Source organism: Centropristis striata, chromosome 3 (assembly GCF_030273125.1).
Source record: "Centropristis striata isolate RG_2023a ecotype Rhode Island chromosome 3, C.striata_1.0, whole genome shotgun sequence".
Classification (NCBI taxonomy): Eukaryota; Metazoa; Chordata; class Actinopteri; order Perciformes; family Serranidae; genus Centropristis; species Centropristis striata.
The window spans coordinates 9,453,405-9,472,002 of NC_081519.1; the positions used below are offsets into that span (position 1 = coordinate 9,453,405).

General features: G+C 36.5%; 2 protein-coding genes across 3 annotated transcripts; one reads left to right on the top strand and one right to left on the bottom strand.

Moving 5' to 3' along the window:
* c1galt1lb (core 1 synthase, glycoprotein-N-acetylgalactosamine 3-beta-galactosyltransferase 1, like b) lies at positions 1 to 7,421 on the top strand. Of its 2 annotated transcripts, XM_059329329.1 has the most exons (4): positions 1 to 563; positions 737 to 1,006; positions 1,430 to 2,094; positions 4,082 to 7,421. In XM_059329329.1, exons 2-4 carry the CDS (start codon positions 781 to 783, stop codon positions 4,385 to 4,387), a joined length of 1,197 nt encoding a protein of 398 aa, XP_059185312.1. In that variant the 5' UTR covers positions 1 to 563; positions 737 to 780; the 3' UTR covers positions 4,388 to 7,421. The 2 variants fall into 2 exon arrangements, with proteins under 2 accessions (XP_059185312.1, XP_059185314.1); XM_059329331.1 differs by lacking the exon at positions 1 to 563 and having other exon boundaries at positions 581 to 1,006.
* A 119-nt stretch (positions 7,422 to 7,540) lies between these two features.
* tac3b (tachykinin precursor 3b) lies at positions 7,541 to 9,970 on the bottom strand. Its single transcript, XM_059329332.1, has 5 exons — positions 9,857 to 9,970; positions 9,599 to 9,710; positions 9,400 to 9,444; positions 7,743 to 7,821; positions 7,541 to 7,650 (listed from the first exon to the last, which is right to left on the bottom strand). The coding sequence occupies exons 1-5, from the start codon at positions 9,968 to 9,970 to the stop codon at positions 7,632 to 7,634; spliced, it is 369 nt and encodes a 122-aa protein (XP_059185315.1). The 3' UTR covers positions 7,541 to 7,631.
* Between the last annotated feature and the right edge of the window lie 8,628 nt (positions 9,971 to 18,598).

Sequence of the window (18,598 nt, forward strand, 5' to 3'; positions counted from 1 at the left end):
TTTTTTCTCTGGACGGAAGACGGCAGCAGTCAGATAAGATAGAGCAAATGTAGTTTATGCAGCGTTTTAGGACAATTTTATGTTGGTGTTATGTCTGTATGTTATTTTTCGGTAGATCAGTGGGCTTTTCTAGTAAACAGCCGTTTTTGTCAGCTCGGTCGTTCCGCTTAATAACTCTGAGACGTTAGTTTCCGTTAGTTAACGTTATGTTGAGGATTGCTAACTTAGCACTGAAGTTAGCAGTGTCGAGGAAACTAACGGTTAGCTAACAGTTAGCTAACGCCTGCTGTACCAACACCAAGGCCGGGGGCCGAGGATAATAACTGCTATTTTACATGTTCATTTTACTACCAATAAGATTATTTATTTAGTTAGCTGGCATTTTGGTTAGCTCGCTCGCTACGACGACTGTTAGCAACCTCTTTAGTCTGGCTCGCTGAGTTGAGTTAGAGAGAGAAAGCGATACGTCGTTGTGAAAACTGGCTCAGCTTTCGCTTTTTTTCCTGTTTATGATGAAGTAGCTGTGGGCTGATCCAGCCGCTATGGTGTCTGCAATACCGCTGGTGAGTAAACCACACCTTTAAACAGGGAGTGACCGTCATCAGTTGTCACTCGGTCATTTCCTCAGTCTCGCAAACACGGCGACTCGCAGGGGGACGCAGAGCTCAGGACTGGAGCTCTTCTGTGAAATCTGTGAGATTTGTGTCCATGCTGTCTCTCTCGCTGTCTTATTCAGCACCTGCCAAGTTGAACGACTGACAGTGAGACACCTGGTCCAGCATGAAGGCCCTCGGATCCAGATTCTCCTTCCTTCTGGGTTTTGCGGTGGGAACCTTCACACTGTACGTGTTTCTGCGGATGGTGTGGTTTGAGAGGGCTATGTCAGCACAACAGCCCAGCAGCTTTGATAAACTTCACGACTACCAGCAACAACTCCAGGAAGAGGAGAAACTATGGAAGAAGGAGAGGTCTGCTCTTTTCAACCTTAGGCACCCTCATCGTAAAGGTAAGCCCCATGAAAGGAATGCATTATTTATTTTTTGTAATTATATCCTATTATTTATTCATACATTTATTTATATATTTATTTATTTACTCTCATTAGTTTAAGGATTAAATGTTGCCACATGTTCCACCAAACCCCATTTAATCAAAGATATAAGTTTCAACTTCTTAACTTAATTCAAGGTGGTCAGACTGGTTAATCAAGTATGTATGAGACATAGAAGAACTATTCATTCAAACACCTGCACTCTCATTCTATTATCTCTATGATAAGGGCATATTTTATTTCCTCTTTTGAATGTTGTATCTTCCCCTCCCCCAAAAGCATACGATAAAACATATTGTATTCTTGAATATTGTCACAATTTAACACAGAAAGATTACGGTGTTAATTGTGATATTAATGTTTTTATCTCCTTGCTAGGTGAGGATAGTGGCATGGCTGATGAGCTATACAAAAAGGTGCGTATTCTTTGCTGGGTGATGACTGGACCAAACAACCTAGAGAAGAAGGCTCGCCATGTGAAATCCACGTGGAGTCGCCACTGCAACATTGTTGTCTTCATGAGCTCTGTCGAGGACCCTGACTTCCCTACGGTGGGTTTGGGTACAAAAGAGGGTCGAGACCAGCTGTACTGGAAAACAATCCGAGCCTTCCATTACGCCTACGAGCATCATGCCCATGAGGCGGATTGGTTCCTCAAGGCAGATGACGACACTTACGTAATTGTAGACAACCTAAGGTGGGTTCTTTCGAACCACACGCCGGATGAGCCGATTTATTTTGGACGAAGGTTCAAGCCCTACACCAAGCAGGGCTACATGAGCGGCGGTGCAGGCTATGTGCTCAGCAAAGAGGCTCTGCGGCGATTTGTAGAAGGATTTAAAAGCAAACTGTGCACTCACACTACCTCTGTAGAGGACCTGGCAATGGGGCAGTGCATGGAGAAAGTTGGGGTGCTAGCAGGAGACTCCAGAGACACTTTGCACAGGGAGACATTTCACCCATTTGTCCCGGAGCAGCACCTCACTGCCAAGTTTCCCAAGAGCTTCTGGTACTGGAGTTACTGCTACTACCCCATCTCAGAGGCAAGTGCAACATTATAACTTCTCTTCTTTGTTGACATAGGTATTATGCCGGTATTACACATCAACAGCAGTGCTAATGTTTGAACAAGCTGTTTCATTTGTTTTATTGTGCTTGGGATGTATTTGTTTTCAAATTGGCAGAACCACATGAGCAAAGAAAGCTAAAGAGTACAGATTGTTTTTACCACCCATTCTTCAAAGGGAAATCTACCTAACTTAATAATAATATTTTTTATTTTTCCCAAATCCAACCTGTATTTTATATACATGAGTTACTGTCTTAAAGCCTGCAACCATTTTTATACCCAAATTAGCTTAATTGTACTGTGGTTATACACAGAACTGTCCCTTGGGTGCTTTCAGTGGCCTCAATAACATCTTTCCCAATAGCATTGTTCACATCATACATCAGTTCAGTGCACTTTCCAAATGGAGGGCAGGCAACTGGAGGGAGGTTCTGAGGCAACAGTTGCCAACATTGCATGGATGTCTGTGATTTATGGCTCTTCCAATCAATCAGATCAGGAAATGGGCAAGAGTCCCATAAAATTGTAGTACTGAAAGGGGACATAAAAAAAACCCAGCCACACACAAAATAGTTACAATCTCAGACTCTAACTACAGACTCATGTATGCTTTTATCCGGCTCACCGTGAAGGAAGATGTCTGTAGGGTAATTCATGTCCAAACCGGACAAATTTGCCAAGCTGTGAGAAAATTCGCTCTTTGTCATTCTTCACATCCATCACATATATAAGTATGTGTCTTAATCACTTCTTACGCTCTATCTGAATTCCGGGCATCATTATAGTCCTTAAATAGCTGGGTGCAATCATGTGATTATGATGACGCATGAAGGCAGGGCGATTTAAAATGGAGGCAGGTAGTAAACATCGAGGCATGGATGAAACGATAGCCTGCTAACGATAGCATGCTAACGATAGCATGCTAGCTCAACTGTATCAATCACATTGCTGTTAAACAAATCAAATAAATGAATGATACACGTTTAAGTTGGTGTTGTTGGTCAGATAGCCCCGTCACCAGCCCCTGACCAAGCAGTTTGCGGTTCATGACCAGCAAAGAGTTGGTGCCGCTGTGGAACATTTTCCTGGCCGGGAGCCGGCTCTTTGGCGGTGGAAAACCAAAGAACCATTCGCAATTGGGCACCGGCCCGAAAAGCCCTGGTAAATCCACTTTTTACAGCGTTGTCCAGTTAGCTTTTTACATTTCTCACCTTTATGGACTACAACATTTGGTATTAAAAAAAAAAATTGCTTTTCCTTCTCTCTGTTTGAAGGATTGGAGCAGCCGTATACTGTACAAAACATAGGCATTTTCTCAGATGGCCGATCTAGCAAATTCACTTTATGTCCTCCATCTGAATTTCGCGCTCTCGCGATTCAGCCATGTGACGTGACGTGAAAGCAACCTATTGCAAGCAAGCTATTTATTCTATAATGAATTTATTTTTATTTATTTATTCATTTATTATAGAATAAATAGCTTGGTGCACTTTCAGATGTTGTACTCGATTATCATACATTTTAGTTTTGGCACATATATTTTTGGACCAAATTTTAGACCAAAATGGGCATAGTTCCCCTTCAAAGTGTTACTTTATCTCTGTAATGTTGTGTAAGCACTAGGGTTGTCAAAAGTATCGATACTCAAAAAAGTATCGATACTCAAAAAAGTATCGATACTAAAACGTTGTATCCGGATACAATACTCATTTTCAAAAGTATCGAGTATCTGAAGCTTGTTATCATAGTTGCAGTTTCTTTTTGCACAACTGTTTTTTATTATAAATATTTAACCTGTGGTTCTGTTCATTTTTACATGTTGCATTTTTCTTGTTATTAATAATATTTCTGTTACATTTTGGGGTCTTTGTTTTTATCCTGGTGGTATCGAAATTGGTATCGGGTTGAAAATTTTAGTATTGTGACAACCCTAGTAAGCACATACTCTGTTTTTTCCTCAGGGTCCAAACTGCTGCTCGGACGTGTCTGTATCATTCCACTACGTAGATGCTTCACACATGTATTTATTGGAGTACTACACGTATCACCTGCGTGCCTTTGGCTACAGATACCGTTACCAGCCCCCTACACCACGAGGCTACAACATTGAGCAGTCAAGTTCCCGGGATGCTGCAGAAGGAAAAAAGGAGCTGAATTCTCAGGAGAAAGGGCAAGGAGAGGGGAAGGATCCGTCCAGGACTGACAAGAGACAGGATGCTGATCCCCCTCCTGCCGCTGGTAATGACCCTGCTCCAGTGGGCAAATAAAACCAGGACTGTGTGTGTGTGTGTGTGTGTGTGTGTGTAGGGAGCTGCTCTCATTAGGTAGGGGGAATGTGTGTTCTGAGTGTTTGCTCATTCTTTCTGATTACATTTGTTCAGATTTCTACAAAAGAAGAAAAACTTGTCCCCACATACAAGTGTGTGGAATGTAAATTGTGACTGCAAGACTGGTCTTTAGGTGATTTATGACTTTAACCCGTTCTTCAGGTTTGTTGGGTTCTGTCTTTGGAATTTGGAAGAGCTTTCAATGAGCTGCATTCATTTGGAAACTAACTAAAGCACCTTTTTTAGTCCATATGAAATTAGCATGGAAACCTAGTGTTTTCCAGAGCCAGTTGAATAATTTTATACCAATGTTTTATCCTTTGATTTTATTACAATCCCCCAAAACAAATCGATCTTCCACTCTCTACAGCGAGGTAGTTTTAGTTAGTTAGTCAAACTAGTAGTTAGACTTTGTTTCGCATAGTTTGACTTAATTTCACATCGATAATTATTTGCCTTGAAAAGTAATGAGGCACAATTATATTTACTGCTTAGGCGGCCCAGACAGCTGTCAGATAAGACATTTAAATTAAATTAAAAACAAAGTGCCTCAACTTGTAGATTCAATCAGGTGACATTGGTATTTCTTTTGAGCATATTGTGTGTTACTTTTTTAAGGCTGCGTTCAAAATCATTTTTCGCAATACAGGCAAGAGTAATGATGCTTACATGCTTACTGTGTAGGAATTCATCCTTTTTATTTGGTCGTAAGCTGTGGTTAGATTTTGTATAAAGAGTCTTATATTTGTCTCAAATTATTACTATTATTTTTATAAGACCAGTGCTGCAACTAGCTAGCTATTTTATTACTGACTTATCTTCTGATTAATTTCTGAATTAGTCAACTCATTGTTTGATTCATAACATGTCAGAAAATTGTTAAAATGAATAATAATAATGATTTCCTAAAGTCTTCAAATAGCTTGTTTTTATGATCAAAGGTCAAGAACACAATCACACAATACATTTTTTGTTAGACAAATAAAAGCAGCAAATCCTCTCAAGAGAGAAACTGGACTAATATTGGAATGCTTGGAAAAATGATTAATGACTTATTAAAATAGTGGCTTATTCTTTCTTCAGCCTTAATCGGGTGTTAGGTGTGGAAAAATGCCAAAACATAACACCTATACCACTCAAAAGTACGCCTTGACCCATAAAAGGTTAGTTCTAATAGGCTATCGCTAATAGACATACATTAATGTGACCATGACGCTTTAAACAAAGTCCAAATGAATACATTTATAATTTCCAGCCAAAGAATTCTGTGAGGGATGACAACAGACTGAAGAGGAAGTCATTGCTTGGTTAAAAGGTTGGTTACCGGTAAATGTGTTTGTTCAATGAAACCACAAACTTGTTTACCCGTCTAAGCCTTATGATCATTTGATTTGGATTCCCTCCATTCAGACAGACCTATTGCCAGTAAAGGAGGTACTTAGACAAATATCTTTCTTTCTTTGGAATGAAACTCGATCTTCTCCAAACATCTCTTACGATCCAACTATTTGTGCTTCCTAAGAATGGCACTGGATACACACTTCACAGTTCCCTCATCTCTCCCGGACTTGACTCATCAGTTTGTGCCTTGTAAATTTGAGATTGTATGAGCTGTCAGCTGCACACACGACTTTGCACTGTGACATTTCCACGATGAGAGTGATGCTTTCAGACATTATTACATCCTTCCACTGTAATGAGTATGGCCTTTGGGCAAGCCAGTGATTGACTTGTTCATGACAGCATCTTTTAAATAAGCAAGATTTTTCTTTTGTTTTATATCATTTTAGTTACTACAATTTTTAGGGTTGTACCAAATAGTTTGAAGCTTCGCTCATAACATTGACATTTGAATTCAAAATCAACATTTGAATGCTGCGCAGCTTCATCTGTTGCGTTATATTAATCTAATATAATTTTGTACAAATTCGACTAGTGCAATATCCAAAAATGTTTGTTTGGTTCAAATCCTCGCAAAAACATTCCACCAGGATAATTTTAATATTTGTTAAATGTTTAATAAACAATTAAAACGGACTAATTTAATTGGATAAATTGCTTTATTTTAATTTTGTCTGAATGAGGATTTAAAGGTTTTTTTTTAAGGGTTATGATGTCATAAATTATGACGACAGACATCTTCAAAGGCTTAAAAAAAATAAAAATGGTACAGCCCTAATCATTTTTAAATTCTTGGTGGGCCAGACCTTTTGTGTTGTAGTAAGTCCATAGTGTATATTTAAAAGTATTCATAAAAAATTCCTTTCCTACTTTGTAACCAAATGGGATTAATTTTGTGGGAGATACAGTAATTACCAAATACAGAAACTGGCTTCAGGCAGGATTCAGTGATGTTTCAAACGAAGCAAATGTGTCATTTATGTGAAAATCAAATGCACTTTTTAGTGTTGTAATTGTTGTTTTTCGTTTTTAACCACTTTAACCTCTTATTCTCCTTCAAGGTTAAAAAAGAATGAGGTAACTAATGCCTATAAAAATGCCTTTTGTACGTGTTTACGCTCAGTTTCCTTCTGTACATGAGCACAGAGCATGTTCACTTTGTTTTATTTCTATTAAAAAGGAAAGGTCCAGTTTAAACCAAATCAACATGTTTTACACCCACAATGTTATCCTTTGAAATTAGTTTTGATTTAATTTCAGCAACAAAAGACTTCAGTGCAGATTCTTACTACCAAACACTTTGATAACCAACACATCTGGCTTCTGATCCAACACATCAGTCCTTGACAATCTACTCCCAACATTCAAATTTTATCAAAGGGAAAGGTGTACAGTACTGTATTTATATATGAAATGTATTTATGTTGGTATTGACGTCAAAATTGAGTCTATACACTTAAGTGTGTAAATGAGTTTTGTGTGAGTGTGTGTGTGAGCACACGTGATCAGTGTGTATGGTCGTTTTCAGTGAATGGTACTTTAATCACTATAAATAAATGCATATTTTATTGTACATTTGTTTTGTTTTATATTTATGTGACATTACATTTTCAGTGACAGTAGAAAAGCATTCATGCATGTTTAATATGTTTTTCACCTCCATGTGGTTAAATATCTTTGATACATTTATCCTCTCTGGTTACAATAGCTGGGTGGATTTATCAGCACTGAGAGACTGAAGGCTTTACAGCTGTGCTGAGGTTGGCGAGGCGTCACATTCTCACTACAGAAAGCGTTGAAACCTGAGTAGGGAGAACAACATTTGAAAAAGATTGAGCCACAAAGTTTTCTCTTTTTTTTTTTTAAATAAGAGGAGCACATTAAAGGGTGTTACCTCTGTCTCCCTTGACTGATTAAGCGACTTCCCGTTGTCTGTAAATATTCCTCATCACACGGACAAGCCATTCCTGTGACTTACAGAACAAACAGAAATTAAATTCATTGCCAAACCAGTTCTAACAAGTACACTATCAATAAGTAGTGATCAGAGTTGGCCTGCAGCCTTTTAAATTCAATACATTTATTAAATAATAATAATGACCGATATAAGATTGTTGCAGATTTATTGGTGTTTGTGTGTATGCAAGCTGAAAAGTATATTGCAGTACTGAAATACCCCAGATATGTTTGAGGTAAATACAAAAAGTGTGACAGTTTTTCCTCCAGACAGCAGACCAGTATAAAGTGAAAATTCTATATACTTTTTATGCCTATGTGCTGGCGACAGCTAGTTGTGTGATGCTGCCATTTGTGACCGTGATATCTCAGTAACAGACGTTTGAAGATGTGTGTGAAGCATCCACGTTTTACAGTGTAACTTTTTTTGCAGCAACATCCATATTTGAAGCTTTGTCTTCTGTCTTGGCTACATCCAGTCACGGAAAAAAATATTAGACCACCCTTGTTTTGCTCAATTTCTTGTTCATTTTAATGCCTTGTTCAACTATAAATGTACATTTGTTTGGACAAATATAATTATAACAGCAAAAATAGCTCATAAGAGTTTAATTTAAGAGCTGGTGTCTAGCCATTTTGTATATGGATTTTGGTTATTATCAAGAAACCCATGGAAAATGGCTAGACACCAGCTCTATTTTTGCTGTTATATTTGTCCAAACAAATGTACATTTATAGTTGTATAAGGCATTAAAATTAACAAGAAATTGAAGAAAACAAGGCGGTCTAATCATTTTTTCCATGACTGTATATCTGTCTGGACAGAGATGGATGTAAACTGCTCCTGGTTTTCAGATGCATATAACTGCAAAGCGTGATTGTAGTTTAACTATAAAATGTCCTGCTTAGTCCACATCTTGGCTAAATTTGCTTCATGACTGAATTTAAGGGATTGTTATCAAACATATTTTTGCAACTCATTATATAATGAAATATAATTATCAATATCTGCTTCGATTGGCCAAATATCGGTTGGGCTATAATGTTGTGAATAACAAATCTGCACATTCCCTACATGTATGAAGTGGAAACTCAAATGCTTCAAGTTGGGTATCAGGTTTGTAATACTGGGGGAAAGAGATCTACAGTACAGGCCAAAAGTTTGGACACACACCTACTCATTCATTGCGTTTTTCTTTATTTTCATGACTATTTACATTGTAGATTCTCACTGAATGCATCAAAACTATGAATGAACACATATGGAATTATGTACTTAACAAAAAAAGTGTGAAATAACTGAAAACATGTCTTGTATTTTAGATTCCTCAAAGTAACCACCCTTTGCTTACTAGAATATAAGACATGTTTTCAGTTATTTCACACTTTTTTATTACGTACATAATTCCACATGTGTTCATTAATAGTTTTGATAAATCACAATGTCAATAGTCATGAAAATAAAGGAAACATATTGAATGAGAAGGCGTGTCCAAACTTTTGGCCTGTACTGTATATACATAAATACCCGTATATATTTGTTCTACTGTCAGTTTAAAATAGTGTCTGTGCTCAGTGCTGCTGAATTCACTCACTTGTTCTCCGCCTCAACAGATCAGCAAGGATTTGATCTGTGTGTCCTGCATAAGGTGAACAGAAAATGTAATGCAATAAGGGAGGTCACTATACATTTTTTCTTTGACTTCAAAGAGTTTCTGAGACCTGCAGAAATAGTTCCTTTATCAGTGAGTGAGATCACTGTCGGACAAAGTGTTCCTGCAAAAAACAACTCACTGTTTGGCTGAGCAGGGCTTCTTCTCCCCATTAGACCCACAAAGCTGTCGTAGTCGATGTCTTGATATCTCTTAAACTCTGGATCTTCTCTAACGCAGCACTCTGGCCTCGCCTGAAACAGAACAATGTTTGTTAGCCTGTAATTATTGTGAAGCTTCCCACTATTACATTGCTTTGAAAATCTGCTCCAGTGACATGAAGGATCAAACTATAAGTCAGTCGACTCTGCAATTGTCACATAAATGTTTGTTGTCTCACCTTCTTCAGTGATATGTAGGTGACTTCTTTACACCCAGACCTCACAGGAAACAAGCCGAGGACGACTAAAGCGACCAGAGAAGCAAGAGTCCAGCAGTTTGGAGTTCTCTCCATCACTCTGAAGTGGAAATCAGATATAAAGCACATAACCAGGATGAGAGCACGTTTCCCTACAACATTGTCCTCTAATACTGATCAAAATGGTTTATCATCACGTACAAATAATAACTAATTTAAGTTTAAAACTGACCGCAGAGGTTCCACATCATACTTTATTTCACACGTTTTACTGGAAATTGAGACAGCTTTTAGACCGGGTCAAACATGTTGATAGCTGTGACTATCAGACTTTCCATAGCTGACACCTTTTTTTTTACCAGTAGTTTCAAGCGTTATACCTTTTTTGGTAGGCTACTTAATTTATATTGATTTTACTTTGCGTAGTATTTTCATCTCTATGGCTTAATAAAAACACTTTACCTCACATATTTCCCCTTTCTTGCACAATGTCACTGTCTAAGTGACAGCTTTTAAAATTATGAACTTTGAAGCAAAGGGAGTGCCTCTCAGTCCTTTTGTTAACCTCCATGGTGCTGTTTACAATCTAAATATGCTCTGCACACATGACTCATGAGCTATATATTATTGACGTCAAGAGTCTGAAAGCTTCCATTCTGGGCAACATATGCTTTACAAAGCAACCTGAACAAGAACCTGAACACAATAGTTAAAATGATAAAAGTAATACAAACATAAAATAGTTTTCAATTAACACAAAAACACTAATAACTGTAATATACAACCTTAACATGTTCCCAAATAAATGAACACATGTCCAGATATCCAGACGGAGAAGTGATACAATATATGGCTTGAAAAAGACTCATGTTTGAGCCTTACTTTCAGACCAGATGAGCTCAGAGAGGCCTCTCTTTAGTTATGTTCAGTGCAATCATAATTACTCCGTAAACAGTCTATTTGTATTGCATTACAATAGCCAACACAAAACAAACACATGTATGTTTGATCATGTGTATTTTACTTATTTATACACAGCTGCATTTCAAGCTTCCAGAGGAAACACTGGCACACAGTATAAAATAACTATGTACATTCACCAACACCACAGGGTTTCAAACTAATCTAAAACATGTCGGTTGTAACACCTCACCTTCAAGATAATGTGAAGCCAGTATGACAGTGGATTTACCTGGATTTGAGTCATCACAAAGATAAGAAACACTGTTATGGGTTCTGTATATTTATTTTCAAAAATTCTGTTTTCAGAGTCTTTGTTCACCGTGGAGGCATGTGAGAAGTTTTCATCAAGAATTGAGGTAACATGGGGTGAGTAATTAATATACAAATGTTCATCTTGCAAGTGAAGTATTCCTGTATGCATGTGTTTTGTACTCCTCTTTACATTTACATTACATTTTTTTTGTAATTTCCTAACAATGTACAAACAAAGAAGGATTCTAGGACAGAATAGTAATTTGGCACTTATTAGGCCAAAACAAAAAAATAAAGAAAGTGTTACATTGATTCATCCCAATTAATTGACAAAACTAAAAAATGTAATAAATGTTGGAGGAACTGTGGCATGGTCGGCGACCATACTCATATATTTTGGGACTGCCCGAAAGTACAAACATTTTTGAAAAATGTCAAAGAAGAACTGGAAAAAATTTTGGCAGTGGAACTTCCAATGGACTCTTTGTTATTTTTATTCGATGTGTTTCCTGACCACCTGTTTACCACAGAACAATGTTATATATTACACATTTTGTTGATGATTGCAAGAAAAATTATTACTATAAATTGGATGAAGAATGACCCCCCCATGATCACTCAGTGGTTACAGAAAGTAAAACATGTCTACATGATGGAATATATGACTGCCCAATTACAGCTAAAAGTACCTGTTTTTATGAGAAGGTGGAACCCAGTTACCGACTATCGCTTAAAACTCTTATACACTATTATTATCTGAAACATCCCTTTTTTTTGGAATACAGAACCAGATAAAATATGTGCAATACCCTCTACAGTGCTATTTGTGTGACCCAATCTCAAGATGTTTTGATTTGTTTTCCTTTGTGATGTTAATTGCCTGTTAATGTGCATTAAGGCAATAAAGTAAAAAAAAAAAAAAAAAGTAAATTAATTCACAGCACCTAAGCTGAACATTTTTGTCTGAAGACATAGTACATACAATCCAAACCATATAAACAATTACGTTTTTAAATAAATAACTGAATGAGGAATACAGTCATGGAAATAGTTAATAGACCACCCTTTTTCTTAAATTTCTTGTTCATTTTATGCCTGGTACAACTAAAGGTACATTTGTTCGGACAAATACCAACGAAAATAGCTCATAAAAGTTTAATTTAAGAGCTGATATCTAGCCATTTTCCATGTTTTTCTTGATAATAACCAAAATCATTATCTCTAATAGTCTAATAATTATTTCCATGACTGTATGTTTTCATTGACTGGGTTTAAATTAACTAGCTTTCAAGAAAAATCCTCTGGAAACAACAGCTATTAACTTAAACTTGACTTGAGGGGTCTCAGTTTTTTTGGTCTACTGGATACTTCCAACAAATTAGGAAACTACAGGAAATAGTGGACCTGTAAAATAAAACGTCACAAGCAAAAAAATGTCCCAGTCAATCAATGAATTAGTCATCCAGTAAATCATGTGAATATTATATGACAAAAAAATAGAAGAATTACATCAAAATATAGGCCAGTGCAGTATCTTTATGTCTTCTCTGAATGAAAGGAGTTACATCTCAAAATGTTATTATTACGCTCCTTAACACAATAATTTGTTGCAAATTATTGAAAACAACATGAAAGTCTCACCTGTTAACAGTGTTGAAAAATCCTGATAGTATGAGCCAACGTGGTATCAAAGCAGCTCTGTGCCGACTCAAAATACGTCTTAACGCTCATCAGCCCCTATCTCAATTATTATAGTCTTTCAGCTCATTTGTAATTCAATTACAGCTCCACCCGCCACCCAAACCTCCATCCCACACACACACACACACACACACACATGCAGTTTGTAGGATATCTCTTATTGATCTTATTGAATAAGTGGAATTGTCAACATGAGGTTTTCGATTGAAACAACAAAATTGTAAATTACTGTTCAGCTGATGGACACACCACACATTAACATTTTAAAATGTTTTTTTTTTCAATCAAATGAACATGAAACATAAGCATGACACAAATAAAAAACAAACAAAAATAAGCTACATTTTAGCATCACAGGCTTCTTATGAGATACAACACTTGCTCAAAATTAGTTTTTCTGACTTTTTATTCAAGATCTGAAACGCCTAAATACTACGTTCTTATTTCAGGAAATTTTAACAAGCTCTTTTTTACTTTGCAGATTTCTTTTACTTATTAAAGGAAAACACCTTATATTCTTTTTTTCCTTATTTTTGAAGTGACATTTTCCCAGGGAAATAAGGAATAAAATTTCGCATAATTAAATATTTTTAAAAACTCAAATAAGACAGTAGTTGCAATAACTAAACTGAATGTAAGCCATAATTTAGTGAATGTATATTAATTTTGAGCAGTGGCGGTTCTAGACCAATTTTACTGTGGGGGCCAAGGACGGGTCAGTGTTTAATCAGGGGCATATTAAAAAACTGCAAAGATTATATTTAAACATTCAAAACCTTTATTTTAGGTTATTTAATACTCTCATTTAAGTATATTTGGAAGATACAAATACATTGATTGAAACAATGACACTTTCAACAATAACAATTATTTTTGTACTATAATAACATTTCTCATTTTTGTGCACAATTACTTATTTTATTTTGAGAGTGCAGTACAGTGAGAATGATCTTTTATTGCACAATTAAACTATTATACAGTGTACACATTCTGGGTTCCTTTTGTGTTCAATGAAATATTGTTTGAACAAAAAATAGGTAAGAATTGTTCCGTCGTTCATCGTTATAAATTGATCATTTTATTATTAATTTGGCACAGGGGCCACAGCAGGGGCCAAGGACTTCTTCACAGGGTCAGTGGCCTCAGTAGGCCCCTGTGTAGAACCGCCACTGATCTTGAGAAGTAACATGCAGACGTTTAAATGTGTGGTAACAGGAGCCATCTTCTGTGCCGTCTCACTATCTGCAGGGAGTCGGAAAATAGGATATGTCACAAGAAGCAAGCCATTTTCACATAAAGTGGCAAGTGGTTATGAGATGGACACATTTATGTTTGTAATAAAGCTTAATATAGTACTACTTACCATAAACATTATACTTATTTTGCTGTGTGTGTGTGTGTGTGTGTGTGTGTGTGTGTGTGTGTGTGTGTCCATCCCAGGAGAAATTAAACATGTAATGTGCCTTTGTAAGTGGACTGGACTTGGAACGGCGTACGCCCTGCAGGCGGATATTGCTGTTCAGTCAGTGACTGGTGTGTATAAGAGCAGAGCGCCAAATAACTCCCACGCTCTGTGAATCATTGAGAGGACAAGCAGAAATCCTCAGGCTGACAGTTTCCTTCCACAGACAAATACTCAAAAGTTTGATTACACCCACATGCAATTTATAAGGTCATATGTGAACAGCAAAAATCATTCTGTCAATCCCTCACTGTGTTTATGACGGCATTTAGACTGGCAGAGGGGCTGTTTTTAAACTTGTCATTTCACACTCTTCTGTTTTCATCTTAAGGATAATGCAAGACTTAAATTCAGATTGCAGATTGAGTGTTGTGTAGTTTTATTAGGATATTACATGTCTGCTGAATCAATCAATCAATCAAACTTTATTTATATAACGCTTTTCAAACCTATAAATGCAACTCAAAGTGCTGAACTGTTTAGGAGCAGTCAGAAAAACTCAACTTGGCCACGTTAGAGGTCCTGGTAATGTCTCATTTTTTGAGAGCTGCCAAAGAAATGCAGTTTGGGCTTTTGTTATGTTCTACCAATAATATTACCCCTCTATTGTTATTGCCATATGACAACAATAACGTTATCTCATTTTTTTTTCTAAAAAGCAATAATTTAAAAAACATGTTTTACTGTTTAGTGAAGAAAGGAGGTCTTCTACTTTTATATAAAAAATAATTGATTACAAACATAATCAGGGAATCCTGTTTGAATGTCTAGTTCCATATTTGGGCAAAATTCCCTATAGAATTGTTTTAATTGCTATCTGGGTTATGTAAACTTCATCATTAAAATTAGTTTAGATGTGTTTTTTGGTAGAAATTAATTGGCAAATATGGAAGTTGACTGACTTGTTCGGGATCCAGAGTCATCTTAGACAGATTCAACTACTGGGAATCAATAGGAATTGCGATATCCCACCAAAAGTATATGCTGGTCTACTTTTCTGTATTTTTTCTAGTCTATAAATCTTGTCAAGTGTCCTCAGGCTTAAGGATGGAGAATCAGGTGAAATTTGATCAGGATGGATATACACTGAATGAAAGGAATGATATTGTATGAATATTAATTAATATTATAGATGGATAGGTCAGTAGGTAGTCCAACATTTTAGTCACGTTTAGGTAATTAAGGGTTAATAATAATAGTAAGAAGAAGAAGCTCTAACGGTCTTCTCAAGAGCATTTTTATGAATATATTATAGAGGGTGTTTACAGGATTAGACACAATTCTTTCTCCTTGCTCTTTTTTACACCTGTGTTTCATAAATACATTCCAGGTGTTTCTGCTCCTTTCCAATATTTTTTCTGGCAGTGTTTGTAATTTTCACCTCAGCCACTCAAATGCACTGAGATGGAAAAAGAAAATTAACATTTAGAAATGTTCCCACTTTACTCAAATGCAGCATATTTTTATTTTTACAAGTGCCACAGACAGAAATGTCCCTTTATGAGAATACATGTATAGAAAATGCCTTTCTGGATAACACTCACCAATATTTCTCAATAATCCACCAAATTTTATAATATTATCCAACACCTCAAACAACTACAAAATTCAAATATCACAATAAAATGGCCTGATGTTTTTTTGTTTTTTACCCCAGCAGACAGAATAATTCACGCTTAATTTACAACTCAATAGTTCTTCAGCTAATTGTGTTTCTCTTGCTAACAGACTTATGATTTGACAGTAAACAGACTGTAAATATGAACACTTGAAATGGTGACAAACTGGTGGTACCAGTCAGATCATCAGCATACTGGTTGTGCTCTCCAACACTTTCATATTGTGGGTGGAAATAAACATTGCTGCCTCCCAGAGCAACAAGCAGGGAGTATCTGAGGAAAACAGCAAAATATTTTACCAGATTTAAGTAAATTTTGTGCTGTTGGTAAAATAAATCTCAACACAAGGGTCATTCAGTAGCTCTTATGGAGCTTTTGGTCGTATAAAATTACCCTCCTTTGGAGATGGATTTGATTGAAAGTACAGAAGCTGAGATTTGCTGTTGTTGTAATGCTGTTATCTCGAGATCCTGAATCCAGTATTGTGTTATCTCAAGATAACAAAGCTTGTTTTCTTGTGAAAATGGGTTATTGTGTGTTGATTTTCAGAAAATAAATAACAAGATAACATAACATGAGAAAATGACTGTTGTTTTCTCAAGATAGCAGGATAATTATGGAGAACTTGAAAGTATTTCAGCCTTTAGGATGTCATGAACAGCCGAGATCGCTTTAGGCTAAGCGGGGTTGAATCATTTCTGTTGGTTAAATTCTACATATACAGCCATAAACATGTAAGGTAAACCAAGTATGTTAACCCAGAATAAAGTGAGCTCCGGGTATATCAATAAATAAAAATATAAATACAGTTGATTAATGATGATGATGAAGACATCTTATTTATTGGGTTGGATGTGTTATGCTGATCAAGAATTACCATTACACAATAGAAAACTTCAATTGTGTTTGACTTTTTAAACAGACTCACAACTAAAGAACAAGTTCAACAGTGACATGGCAACAGACCGGAGCATGATAATTGCACTGGGATTATGGGATTATCAGTATGATCATAACTCATGATGGTGACTCACACCATATGAGCTATATTCCCTGATGTTAAATCAAATCACAGCTGTGTGCAGAGCAGTCATCTTAAATTAGCACATTCTGATGATCCGATCTCTGATTGAGCTCTGGGGAATTATTCTTATACATTTAGTAATGTGAATTATTCTCAGCTGTTTACATATCCCTGTGAAATGATTGTGTGAACAACCATACAGTTGTTTCAGATTGTCAGGTTGGTGATATCCAGAAGGTTGCTTCATTATATCCCAAAACAGGTCAGGACACAATGGCTTGACATTTAACTTGTAAGCAGTATGAAGTAAACAAAACCAGCACCAGAACTACTGAGTGTTAAAGGTGAATTTTATTGGAGGCCTTTGTATTTTTCACAGCACACACCCAAAGCAACCAGATAATCAGGTTAATGCTTATTGTGTCATGGGACAGCTCCGGTGACCGGATCAAAAGCATTCAGTTTTCATGCACCATCTTATCTGGACCAATATGGGCTTAAAACTTTCCTGCTGGCAACAAACTTTTATAAAATGTAATTTTGTAATATTTATTCATGTCTTGCTCTGCAGTGAGGCACTGTACTGTACCTTTGTGTCTCCTGTTATATCTTGTTAATGCAATTTAAGCATATTTTTTTTATCTTCTTTCATCTTTATCTTTTATCTATTTTTATTTTTTATTCAATTTATATATTTCCTGCTTTTACACTTAAAGGACAGAGACTCCTTTGTTTCTGTAGGTATTTACACATCTTCTTCTGTTTAATATCTACATGCTTCTATTGGCCATAATTATGCAGAAAAACATACATTTCCATAACTGGTAACACTTCATTTGAAGGGGTATGCATAAGACTGACATTACATCTGTCGTTAAGATGAAGGAGACTTTCTGCATGCTTATGAATGTTGTCATTAAGTGTCATTCGGTCAATTATGTCATCTTTAATGTAAAGTTGACATTGTTTGAGATGGCTGAAACTATCACAGCAAAGAAAAAAAGTGGTCCTCTTTTGTTTTTGTTTTTCTTCCGCCGAAAAGTACAAAATTTACATGTATGTGAATATGTGGGGCCGTCTGTTTGAGGAAGCAATCCTGTGTTCTTGTGACACAAACAGTGTCAACTGTCAACTTGACATTAAAGGTGACATAATTGACCGAATGACACAGCTGTTCATTTTGAGTAATGGTTGCTAGCATTAGCTTATGACACATAGCATCAGTCTGGCTCCTGATCTGTTCTGCACATGTTCTGGTTGTAAAAAACAAACAAACGCTGAACTCAAGGCTTCAAAATCGGAGTTCACAAACCAATGTGTAACATCACAGTGATTATGTCCCTTCATGGCGCGTTTCTTCTCTACTTTAATGGTTTTTGTAAAGCACTTCACTTGCTTATTGTAGGACACTGCTGTCCTGAAACTTTGTATTCATATATCTGATCATCACAGTAAAAGTGGTCATACAAATCCCACTAACTCAAGTTACGGCACCATGTAGAGCTTTTTGTGCCACTATGCTTGTTTTTGGCTACCGGGGACCATTTGTTCTTGAATGAGCATTACTATTTAGAGAGGAGGGGGAAAAAGTTCTGGAGTGCTCTCACAAAGTAAAGACATTTTACTGTGTGAAGTGTGTGTGAGAGAGAGTGAAAGAAGCACAATTTTTGTTAAAGGAGTGGTCTTTTGTACTGAGTGTAGGT